Genomic DNA, 13,546 nt, shown 5'->3' with positions numbered 1-13,546 from the left:
CCTCTTGATTGTAGTTTTCAACACAAAAGAGATATTTATCCTTGAAGTCCTTGAGGAAACTCTCCAAACAATCTTATCAATTCATATAATTATGAATGTACTTGAAAGAGAAGTATTGAATATCTTTTATAACACTCTCACAAGATCTCAGGCACTCATTTTGCCATCGTTTTGCCAATATGAAAAAAAACATTACACCCTTTTATAATTCATTTCTCTCTATGTTATAAAATAAAAAAGAGCATTTTATTTTAAAAAAATCCCCACATGACTATAATCTAGTATTAATAAAGCTCAACATTTAAATTTAAGTTCATAAATAAATGGTATCAAGAAAATTGTAATTCCTACGATATTATAATTCCTATGTCGATAAATAGATGAAATTCATTGGAATTTTTGGATTTAGAAGAAAGAGGTGAGCCAATAAGGATATCGTTTGGGTTAATGAGCTGAGCCAACGCGGCTACGAGCATCACCAGACTCGTGGAAATGGAGGGCAGCAATGGATTTACTGCTACCAGGAGAGAGAACGTGTAAGGAAAACTGGAGTATGTTCTTTGGTGGAGGCTACATTAATAAATTGAGGCTCGTGGATGAGAGGTAGACATTTCTTGGTGAGCAGGCGGAGTCGTGTAATAGGATGTCACGAGTGTCCCACTTAATTAGCGTTGAAAAGTCTGGTGCCGGGAAAAGAAGAGCGATGCAGTTGAAATGGACGACCACTTCATCTGGCAAGTCATGTCAAACATCAGCTGACGCGGAGAGTCATAAGCTAACAACGCATTTAAGTCCGTTAACAAGCATTCGTAGACGCATGTGAGTGTTCTAGAAAGATTTTTGGTAGCTTTTCTCACGAGTCCTCTCCTACTATTCACGGGGAAAGTGGGTGCGTTCTTATTACTAACTAGCAACCACACCTTATTAAAGTGCAATAGGTTTGTCGAATAGATTTTTAGAAAACAAAAGGCTGGCATATTTTTTCAATACAATATCATTATCCAAATCGTAAACACAATTCTAACCTTAACCTATTATCCTAATCTTAACTATAATTAAAAATTTAACTTTAACCATCAAACTAACCATATTCCTAAATGTAACCTCTCATAACAGTAACTATGATAATCTCTTAAATCTAACTCTTAAACCTTATTGACAACCCTAACCCCAACCTTAGTTCTAACCCTATCCTAACCCAAATATTAAAAACCCTAGTAAAAATTAATGTGAGGGCTACCAAGTTTCATGTTTGGTTACAATTTAACATGTACGATGATAGATTCACGAAGGATAATAAACCTATAGTCTAGTAATTTGTATATTAATTTTTCTTTGGATATAGCTATGACAATTAAAACATCACAACAACGAAATTCAAGGTGACTTCATAACATGAATTCATAATGTACATTCTTTTATCCTGAAATTCATTATCATTTCTAGCTTTCCATAAAAGAAATAATTTAATTTATAAAACAATCAAAACTATCTAAACTTCTTATTAAAAATCCTAATATAACTAACAAAATGTCTACCCAAGTAAAACTCTGCTTATGATTTCATTTCACCTACGCTTATTAGAAAAAAAAAAAAACCATATTCTAAGCAATTTATCATATGAGAAATCAAAAAATATATGAAGATAAGATTTATCCTCACTACAAAACGGACATATAGAGACATTGACTATGAGACTAACAAGTATTTGCGATAGTGTTAGTAGATATTAGGAAAAACTATAATTTTATTTGTTCTCAATAAACACATTTTCGAAGGGCAATTGGTCTTGAAGATCAATTTCATCTAGTTACCACTGCATTGATCTTGGTTGTTCAGTTTTTCCATTCTAATTGAACAAAAGGAAAGTCAAATGTTGGCAACAGGTAACAGAATGGAGACGAAATCCTAACCATATACTGAATCAAATTAGACAGGTTCAGTGCATTCAGAAAAATTTCAAAATAGAAGCCCACAAGATGCAGACTATGTGGGATCCGTTGAATCAAGGAGTGAATGCGAGAGGGAGGAAGCCCGTGACACCTACAAGACTGCTAAGTCTGAGCTATGTTCCCAGCAAATTCTTCGTCAATGCAGCTCCCTCCAGCTCGTCATTGAGCAATTTCGCCTACAACAAAAATCTAGCCAAAAAAAAATGTGGCACTCAAACGAGTGGAAACCCCCCTCGCACAAGCAGATGATTTTATAGGGAGGATCATAAAGTAGGCTTCCAACAATACTTTCCTACTGATGCCTTCGACTTCCTACTTTGCCTCCATGAAATACAAAACTTCCACTACAACATTCTCCTCCCAATAACAATGCCAGAGCAGGGAATGACATCTAGGTCTTCAACTTCAGCTCCATTGTGGATATTATTCTACAAAACACCAATAACCTGCATCTCAATGACTCCGAGAGCATCATCTTTGTTGAGGGCATAGAGAGGAAAACAAATACAATAGGTTGAGTTTTACCATTTATGAGAAGGTGCACAGTAATTGCTGGAATGCACATTACTTTCTCCAACAAACCTGCTATACCGTCCACACTGCTGAGAATGCACCCTCTACATGCCTATCATATTGAGCATCTCATGTGCACGCACTTCTAATGAAAGTTAAGAAGGCATAGGACACTTGTAAAGAGCAAATAAGGATCAAAAGACGAATCGAATTCAATTGTCTTGCAAGCATTTTAATAGACTTCCAACCGTTGATAAATAATGTGAAGTTGTACTCTTTAGTATGGTACGCCTTTGGCGTAATCAAATGTTCAATTCACTTTCGAATATGAATAACTTTTTATGTCCATCCAACGCAAAGAGCCCTCCCCATATCATACACCAACATGGGAATGTGACATTTTTCAAGTATTTTTCATTTTAATTTGCCCAAACAAAGTAGGACTTGATGGCATTCTAATTAGTGTTAAACAATATTGGTTTGATATTCAATATTATTATTACCATAATATTGTATCAATAGATGAGATAACAAAAATTGTTAGAATTGATGATAATTAAAATCTATTTCTTAGATTTTAAAAGTTAGGGGAAGAGATTCATTAGTTGGTTAGGCTAACTTTGCACATCTAGAATTCATAATCAATACTTTGAAATTTGGTGATTTTTTGGGTGAATCTTTGTAGGTGACTAAAGAGCTTAAAGCTAAGGTTTAGACATTTCCACATTTACGGAGCTCTTCATATATGTCAAAGTGCAAAGTGGTCAAAATTATTTTTTTTCAAAAAATTCCCTTGAAACCCATTATGTTCACTCTCCAATAGCTGCCCACCAAAAAAAATTGTACTTATTGTACAAATGGACCAATCAGCAACCAAGAAAGCTAAAAATTGATCAACTACTGTCACATGTCTGATTGACTATTAGCACATGTATTATTGGCTATTTGTTTATGTGTTATCAATTTTTGGAGCTTTTTAAAGCAATAATTGGGGGGATCTATAACGATACTATATCGATCATTTGACCCCCCAACAGCTAGTGGGTTTATTCCCCTAATCATCTTATACCACATCAATGCACCAATAAAAGATGACTTAGAATATAATAATGAACCTCATTTCTTTTAGAATAGTTTAAAAATACTTTATCACAAAGTGTGTTGATGTGGTATATATTTGATGAGGTGGTAGTGAGAATTTGATCATAAGAAAGAAATTTTCCAAGTAATTGGTCTAAAAATTTGGAACTGATCTATATTCACTTAGGATTTTGCAAAGGGCAAGGTTCAAGTGCTCAGTTAGTAGTTCGTCTCCCATGGAAAATCTAATTTTGTAAGTGCTCAAAAGAATGAAAATAGATTCACCGAAGCCAATGTGCACAAATCAAAATTGTTGGGAGTGATCTAAGGACTATCATTTTAGCTAACAATTTAGCTAGGGATTTGATTACTTTGAACCTATTGAAAATAAAAGCATAGGGTATGTGGTGCATAAAATAAAGCATTGTCTTGGAAAATGAAAAAAGAGCCCTTGGCTAGGGAAAATAAATAAATATGTTGGATAGATTAATAGGAGTTATAGTTTGAGAAAATAAAGTGTAGATAGACATACATTTTGTAGAATGATGAAGAGAGATTTTTTAGAACTATTTAGTTTTTATGAGTTTTGACAAAGTTAAACAATATTGCCATTGTATGATCTAAAATAATGTTATGTGAAAACTGGTTAGTATTTCTGGAATTTGATTGTGTTTTAAGTTTTTTGCATCGATGTTTCGGATCACACACAGTGATCCATCATCAGGATGAAGAGCAAGAGAAAAATAATAAGCAGCAGACTGGAGGAAACACAAAGATATAAAAAGAGGAAGGAGAGGAGGTGGGGGGGGGGGGGGGGGACACGCGGATCGAGGGGGAGATTTTTTAAAAAAAAAAAAAAAAAAAAAATGATAAATAACAATGAAAGTGCTCAAAAAATGGGAATAATAATAACAATAATTGAAGGAAAAAAAAAAAAAAATCCAAAAAAAGACCAAATAATGAATAACAATAAGAATGAACTAAGAATGAGAAACAAAATATATAAATACAAAAAAAAAAAAAAACAAACAAAAAAAAAAAAAACCCAATAATAAATAACAATAAGAATGAACAAAGAATGAGAAACAAAATATATAAATACCTAAAAAAAAAAAAAAAGGGGGTCAAAATCAGGAGGATCACAAAGGAAAGAATGAACCTCGGGGACCACTATAAAGTAAGAGAAAAAACAAGAACAAGGACATAGCTGAACACCGAAAGAGAAGGGTCAATAGAGAAGGAATGAAGAAACAAAGAAAGACAAGGGAAACAAAGGAACCAAAGATGGGGGCGTCCTAAAGATCCCGACAATAAAGAGAAAGGAAGGAGAAAAGAAGAAAAGGAAGAGAGCAATCACCGACCTCAAACAGGCCACCAACTAGGGAGAAACTAGGAGCAAGGAGGCGAGGGGAGACCGACGGACTCAGAACACCAAAGGATCAAGGTCGTTGGTCTTTAGTCAGCAAAGGAAGCCACGAAGGGTTTAAGGTTCACCCATCGTCTCTGTTGAGGTTAATAGGGTGACTGCTGATAACTATAGCTTCTTTGAGCTTCCTTTTAAAATAGTTGTCCTCCTTGGATACGATTTGGGCATCTTCTAAACAAATGTGGTGCTTAGTGGCTGACGAGTGCTCCGCTAAAGCAGACTGATGAACCCTGTCGTGTCTAATGTTATGTGGTTTATATAGTTTTGTATTCTTAGCGTAAAGTTTAGTTTAGTTTTCTATAGTAATTTGCGGACAACTTGTAATGCACTTACAATTCACATGTTATCTTCGTGATTAGTGGATTTATCTCTTATGCATAAGTCTAACTAATGATATGTTAGGACTACATAAATCTTTCCTATTCTTCCCTCGTAGTTCATTTTTTGACGATACTTTTCTCTCATGCAAACTATTTTCCATGGTTGGTAGCTTCACCTTTTTTTGGTAATTTTAGGTTCTTTCTAGCTAGATCTATGTTTTGACTATTCAAAAAAATCTACATGGTATCAAAGATAATATTGCTACCTAGAAAGAGGGTAGTTTTGTTGCAAGCATTAAAGATCATATTTGTTGAATAGAATGGAATTTCTAGCCTCTTCTTTTCTTATTTAATACAACTATTTTGAATGGAAGCCCAATATTCAACTTTGGCTTAAAAGTAAAGGCTTGTATTGAATAGTTAAAGTGATAGATGCTGAACCCAATTTAGTTGTTGAAAATTCTAAATGCTTCAATCACAAGAGGATTTTGGTCTATTATTCTTATCCATCTCTCTATAATTATTGTTTCATGAAGAATCATGCACAACTGTAAATCAAGATTGGATTACACCAGGAGCTCTTTTTCAGAAGCAAGATGAGATGTGGGGTAAGATCCTTGGCAATGAGTTCATCTCATTAGATCCAAGGAGTTTTGATAATATTCAATATTTCTTCACAAAGTCAAAAGCTCTATTGCTTCAACTAAAAACATGCAGTATTGACAAATTCAATGAAGAAAGAAAATTAATCCTATCTATTTTGTCAAAATTGGGTCTACAATATATTGTGTTTGTCCCTTGTTTTCACACAACTAGGCTAATGATAGGGAAAATATGGAAGATGCCCACTCTTGATGCTTTCATCGAGTTTTTGATAAATGAGAAAGACAAGCTCATAAAGATGGGTACTATGAAAAGTTCCAAAGTTCATGCTCTTGTTGTGCATAGAAGTGAGAAAAGAAAATTAGAATCCAATCGCAATTTTTTGTGGTAAGAGAGGACATGCAGTAAATAGATGTTGGATGAGACTAGAGGCCTCGGAGAAGGCTATGTAGCAACATCAAATTTCTACCCCTAAGTCTTCTTTATCATAAACAAGCTAAGGTCATGCTCTTATTGCATGGGCCTTACCTTCAATTCCTCTTTAGTGACACCTATTTAAGTGGATATCGTAGCTCTTTGTGCTAATGTCTTCTTGGTTCCGTAGTTGATCAATTTTCTTTTATTTAAATGACATTTGACACATGTATTTTTATTAGAAATTTTTTTCTTGCATGGTTGAGTAGCTTTGTTAGGGTCACTCGTATAGATTCATGTGTCATCTACATCCTTGAATGGTAGATATTTTGCCTCTTTTTTCCATCTATTCTTTGTTTGAGGGAGCTATGCAGTTTATTGTCCATTGTATCTTCGATTCTATTGAAAGATGTTTTGTCTTTGTTTTCCATCTGCTCATTATTCGAGTAATGTCATTGGGGGCACTCATTCAGATTGATCTTGATCTTAATCTTGGTTTCAAAGGAGGTTCTTCATTTAGCATTATGATGGTTATCATTAGATAGATGTCCACAGTTTTCTCATCTCAAATAATTTTCATTGTGTCTTTGTAGATTTTGAGGGGTGGTTTTATTTCCAAGGGGTTTCCCCTCTTTTCTTATTTCTTTTATTAGCTTCTATTGTCCTTAGTCCAACTTAAGGGTGGGTGTTAGTGTAGAGTTTAGTTCAATTGTTTATAGTAATTTGCAGACAACTTGTACTTTTCTTACAATTCACATGCTATCTTCATGATTAGCAGATCATAATTAAGTCTCACTAATGATATGTTAGGACTACATTAATCTTGCCTCTTCTTCCATCCTACATTTTTTGAAGGTAGTTTTCTCTCATGCAAATTGTTGTTTGTGGTTGGTAGCTTGATTGTTTTTGGCTGCAACCTCGTTTAATGTGGTAGTTTGCCATTGTATAAATAAAACATACTTCTATGTATACTGTAATCAATTGAATATGAAATATTTTATTCTATTCAAAGTGTCTCTATTTGTTTCTTTTTTTTTCTACAATTTTAGTTTCTTTCTAGCTAGATCTATAGTTTAACTGCTTAGAAAATTCTACATGTATTATTATTAGAGATTTAATTATGTATCCATGAGTTGATGAATATAAAATATTGGTGCAAATTTATTTTATATTGATTGTAGTGTATAAAACTAATCTTTTATGAAAAAATTGGCACGTTAGGTTTATTCCTAAGATATGTTCTTAAGAACATAGACATGAAGACTCTATCGAAATCCTTATTTAGATTTGTTTTTATAAATTATTGTAAGAGCTATTAAGAATATATATCTTAAACATATTTATCTTAGAGATTTAGAGATCGATATCTAAAGATACATATCTAATTTCAATAACTTAAATATACATACTTCAAAACTGATGTCTTGAATATTTTTAGATAGATGAATTTAATATATAACATAATATTATAATAATGAATTAATGACTATTAAAAAGTGACAAAATATAAAATATAAAATATAATGGACTTTATTAACAACCTTATAAAATATAATAATAAAATTTCCTTTCATATTTCGATACTTAGCTTCCATATAGTAATACTTGAAGAAGTTACAATAGTTAAGTAGCTACAAATTACTATCGAAGCTTAGAACCAGTAGTGAAGAGTAACACCGTGATATAGTAATACATGCGGTAGAAGGGGTCTGGAATTGCTAGATGAGATTACAACGCGCTCAAGAAAGCAGTTAAATGTAGTAACAAAGCGATGGGGAAATCAAGGAGGTGGGGGGACGGCGATCTGCACCGTTCCTTCCAACATCTGCACGACCTTTTTAATTGATGGCCTCAGAGCAGGATCGTCTTGAATGCACCACAGCGCCGTCAGTACCATTCTTTCCAGCTGCCTCAGCTCAATTTCATCGCCTTCTAACTGCTGCTGCTCCACCACTTTCACAAGTCTCGCATTTTTCAAGCAGTCATAAACCCAGTCGCACAGAAGGACTTCATTTCCTTGCTCATCCGAGCAAACGGTTTTCCCGCAACAGATGATTTCAAGGAGCATCACTCCAAAGCTGTAAACGTCAACTTTTACGGTGACGGCGACATTCCGGTGCCACTCAGGTGCCATGTAACCCTTTGTGCCACGAGCCCCGACGGTAAAAGTTCTAGTGTGCTCCGCCTTCATCAATTTGGCTAAGCCGAAGTCAGATATCTTTGGGCTGTACCTATCGTCAAGCAGAATGTTCTGAGGCTTTATGTCACAGTGGATGATCTGCGTCGCGCATTCGTCGTGGAGGTAGAGGATGCCTCTTGCTGCCCCGACGGCAATTTCCACGCGCAACTCCCACCTAAGAAACCCGCTATCGACAAACAAGACCCCATCCAAGGATCCGTTACTCATGTGTTGATACACCAGAAGCTTGTGCTCGCCCTCGTCGCAGAAACCATACAATTGAACAAGATTTCTGTGATGGCTTGTACCGATAATATTCACCTCTGTCCTGAACTCCTTTTCCCCCTGGCCTTCCTGCACAAGCTTATCCAGCACCTTCACTGCAATCACCCTTCCGTTGGGTAGTTCGCCTCTGTAAACTTTACCAAAGGAACCCCTTCCAATTTCCTGTTTGAAGCCTCCTGTAGCAGCCTGGATCTCTTTGTAACTATAAGCTTTTAAGTGTCGGCTCTTTGACCCCGCTTTGTCTTGCCCCGTGGTCGCAGTGGTGTCATGATGAACAGAGCTACGGAAGGACCATGTTAGCAGGAACGTTGCAGCAGCAAGGATTGAAGAACAACCCACCACGCCTATTCCAACCATTAGGACAACTCTCCCCTTTCCCTTGTCCTTCTCCTCGTCTTTGCTTGCGTTTGAAAAGTGAGCGGGAGGAAGGAGGGAAGGGGGAGAGTAGGGCGCGATAGAATGGTTGGTGACTTTGAAAAAAGCTTTACTTGTACTATTAAAGCCCCGTCGGCCGTCCATAAGAGGCATCCGCTTCTTGTAACACATACTACTGCTCTCGTAAGTAACCACGGTACACATGCAATCCTCGCTACAGGCCTCCATGCATTCACTCTCAGAGACATCATTCAAAGTGGAATAGTCATTATCATTGGCCCAATCGGTCTTCTCAAGCGCTACCATTTCGCTCCCTGCCCTGCAGCTGTAGTCCTGTAAAGAATTCGACTTGCATCCCTTCGAGGCGTCTTGTGTGTTCACCAAATCGAATCCCGGCGGGCATAAACACTCCGACTTCTTCAAGTCAGTCAGGTGACAATAGCTGTTAAACCCGCACAGGCCCTTGACTCTGCAGGGATCGTCCAGAGCTTGCCATACATGTGACCAAGAAGCAGAAGCCTTCTCATTCCATACGTACTCCCTTAAAACTCCGTCTGTATCAAGACTCACTCTGCGAACAGAGTGACCCCCTTCGGCGTTACCAGCAGTCGCCACTTTCATGTTGCTGTTATTTACCAAATACAACAATCCACTATGATCAAATTTCAACTCATTGGACACGACATCGCCATAACCAGAATAATAATAACTGGGTGATTGATTTGGTCTATCAATCATTTTCCAGTATGCCCCTTCATCCACCAGCCGCTCCACTAGATAAAGCACCGGATTCCCAGAATTGTCAATGGTGAGCCCGAACCGTCCCGAGGAGAAATTGGTTTCTGAAGCTCTGGAATACAAGATAGAATTCTGGCGCAGCGTCTGGCCGGGCAGCAGGGTGTCCGTAGGCTCGTCGAAGCTCTGCCAGATGCGCGTTGCCGACCGATTGAGCAACACAAAGTTGCCATTGTTGAGCATTGCAGCCGCTGATACGCTTTCGTTTTCATTCTCAGCTGGCCCTGCAACCCATTTTAGCCTTCTTTGGGAATCGAACACCTGAAGCCCCGCCGCAGAAAGGTTCAGGGTAGACCCCTTTTCGACTCGGAGCTCTTCATCGTCCGTCTTGGCTGTCCAGGCTAAGGTGAGGTCAGATATGTTTTCAAACCAGACGCCCACCGAGTAGAGGGGAGGAGCGACAGAACGAAATCCAAAGGCGAATTCTCCACTGAGTGAAACCCATTTGAAATTTTGGGAAGCAGCAGTAAGAGTTGAATGGAGGCTGATATTAAGCGGGATAAGGGGATGGGCCGAAACGCACACGACCACACCAATAAAAACTATCGAAAGCCTTAGAATTGCAGAGGCCATGGAATGACTGGAGTGAGGGTCACAGGGGAATTGAGAAAAACCAATGGGGACTGTGCAATGTAAGAGGGAGAGCTACTTTATAATTGAGGACGCAATTCCCACCACAGACAAAGACTCGTGACCCGATAAAAACGGGTCTACCAAAAAATTGCTTGACTGAATGTCTTGCGTTGAATTTAGATCGTGATGTCGATGATTTTTCTTCCTTGTGCCTATGCCATAAATATGGAATTTAGTCGTATTAGTCTTTATTATTTGATATTATAATTCTATAGATTATGATAATTAATTGTGATGATTAAATTATTTTTGGTGATAATGAGATTATTTATAAAGCATTATGATTACTTTGATTAAAGATAATAACAATTTCTTATATCACTTATTATATAATTCTTTTTTATTTTATTATTTGTCTATTTAGATCTTTAGTTCAAATAATTGAATCTAGAACTAAGGAAGGAATTATAAGGAATGGATTTATTATTTATTCATTTCATAATTTTAGTGATTTGGAACCAAAAAAAAAAAAAACGATCATAATTATTTTATCAAACAATTATTGACTTTTTTTTTAGGGTCATCACATACTTTTTCTAAACATAAATTTCTCCTTAGTATGTGATGTTTAAGGGTGGTCATTATTAAGATGTTATAATTTTCCTTCTTTTGTTTAACACTATAAATTATTCGAAAGACATATGCAATCCTAAGAGAAGCCTGGATTAAAGAAAATATATGCACAAATAGAAATGAATATTATTTTCATTGAACTAATGAAAGCATAAAAATTCAAAATTTTCTATTTCAAGGATAAATATGGTATATTTTTGTTCAAAGAAACAAAAAAACACTAGTAATATTGTGAGTGTTGTGGAAAGATAAAAGTGAAGGCACACAAAATGCATTGATGCCCATCTCGAATGATGACTATGTGTATGGATTTTTCTAAGGAATGGATGGAATATCATGGAAATGGTCTCAAAATAAATTAAAATATTAGAAGATTCTATAAAAGAATTGCATACACACATCTATAGCTCTTTAAACTTTCTAGTATATAAATATTTTTATTTTATTTAAGATGGATTTTTATGCTTGAAATAATTTAGTTAGTTGTAAAGAACTTTTTTTTTGTTGCACTAAATCTAGTAGAAAGGAAACTAACATTTTGGCATTAATGTGATAAGTAGGAAATATTTCCAACAAGACAAATTATGATATTGCCATCAAGTTTCAAATATGTCATGTTTTAGTCAAAATCATTGACCCATGTTTCATGAGTAGTGGTTCACCCAAAATCAATCTCTAATGAGAAGGAATAGAATGCTTCACACTCATTGCATCTAGGTGATGCTCATAGACATGAGATACCAAGAGTTTTTGAAAGGCCAAATCTAATGTTAAGTTTTATTTCTTCCCTAAAGGACATTTTTGCAAACTCAAGAAACTATAATTTGAATTAAAGCATCTAAAAAGATCTTTTGTCCAAAAAAAACTTCATGCCTTAGATTTGGTAAAAACCCATCATAACATGAAATCAAAAGCCCTCAAATTTGTAATAAAGAATCTATAAAAACCTTGCATGTTGCCATGTCTTTCATTCTTTCATGCATTCAAAGACACAACTTTGATACCACTTGCAAGGAAACTTAAAACTAAGAATATAACAATTTTGATAATATCATTATCATAAATTTATTGTAAAAATACTTTGAATCCTAATACAAGAGAATTGACAATACACCCAAAAAATATGACACAATATATACCATGGAGAAACCCTATATCATTCATCTTCTATGTATTCATGAGCAGTGCAACATTATAATACATGTTATTATTATACAGTCTGATTAGTCTCCAAGGGAGAGATTTTTGTGATGTGGAGCCTAATCAAACTTAGAGGTTTATTTGGTGTAGTTTCTCCTTTGATTATTTCTACAAGGGTTTGGGGGTAGTGCTCCTTGCGCGGTCCTGTGATAGCGCCCCAGGTGTGCTCCATGTTGCAATATAGGGTGGGGTCGACGGGTAATGCCCTCGTGGGGTTTTTTAGAGGTAGTGTCTCTGAAGCCAAAAATGACTCACTATTGTAAAAGGTGTTAGCTACTACTTTTCTGCTAGACAACTTATTGTAACTCTAATTTTTGAAGTGATAAAAGCTTGTACAAAATGGCTCAAGCTTAGGGATTTCATAATGTATGATGAGATTGTAGCTTCTTGCGATGATATTGAGCTATTAGGGATTGTAGATTGTAACCATTGGATAATAATAATATTGGACTTTCTATTGTTGGACATAGCCTAGAAATTGGGCAAACCACATTATATCTTTGTGTCTTGTGTTCTCTTCTGTGCAATCTATTATTTTCTAATATTGGTTATATTTACATGTAATTATTATTTCTATCTGTGGTTAATCCTAACAAGTGGTATCAGAGCTAGATCGTCATCATTTTTTTAGCACAAAAAGGTACTTGGAAGTATTCGATTAAGTGTGACACCATGAATGACATTTAACATTACAAAAATGAAGACAACAGAAGAGTTGATGTGAACCCTATCAAAACTGTATGAAAAGCCCTCCACTTTAAACAAGGTATTTCTCATGAAGTTTTTATTTAATATGAAGATGGCAAAAGGTGGATCTTTTGTAGATCATTTAAATGAGTTTAATACTATTACTAGTCAATTATCTCCTGTGAATGTCAATTTTGATGAAGAAATTAGGGCTCTCTTGATTTTGTTTTCTTTACTTGAAAGCTAGAATGACTTGGTAATGACTATGAATAATTTTGTATCTGGATTTAATAACCTAAAATTTGATGATGTCATTGGTGTTATTCTAAGTGGGGAAATTCATAGGAAAACTTGAGGTGGATGTACATCAAGAAGTGCTTTGAATGCACAAAGCAGAGGGAGAATGCCCGAGAGAGGAAAAATTCTAAAAATCATGGGAAATCAAGGCAAAAGTCAAAGGAAAAGATGTCTTAATCCAGAGGACTAAGAGATTGTTGGTACTGTGGGAAAC

At 35.7% G+C, this 13,546-nt stretch overlaps 1 protein-coding gene across 1 annotated transcript; it reads right to left on the bottom strand.

Moving 5' to 3' along the window:
• Positions 1-7,974: 7,974 nt before the first annotated feature.
• Positions 7,975-10,535, bottom strand: LOC149533249 (G-type lectin S-receptor-like serine/threonine-protein kinase LECRK2). Its single transcript, XM_089804260.1, has one exon. It carries the CDS (start codon positions 10,513-10,515, stop codon positions 8,089-8,091), a length of 2,427 nt encoding a protein of 808 aa, XP_089660386.1. The 5' UTR covers positions 10,516-10,535; the 3' UTR covers positions 7,975-8,088.
• Between the last annotated feature and the right edge of the window lie 3,011 nt (positions 10,536-13,546).

This window comes from Cupressus sempervirens, chromosome 10, assembly GCF_028749045.1.
Source record: "Cupressus sempervirens isolate cs-2001-9-10 chromosome 10, ASM2874904v1, whole genome shotgun sequence".
NCBI classification, from domain to species: Eukaryota; Viridiplantae; Streptophyta; class Pinopsida; order Cupressales; family Cupressaceae; genus Cupressus; species Cupressus sempervirens.
Note: the sequence above shows the minus strand (reverse complement) of the source record. Positions and strands in the feature narration are given on the sequence as shown.

Coding starts and splice junctions, on each gene's coding strand:
- LOC149533249 (XM_089804260.1), bottom strand. CDS start 10,515: ATGGCCTCTGCAATTCTAAGGCTTTCGATAGTTTTTATTGGTGTGGTC.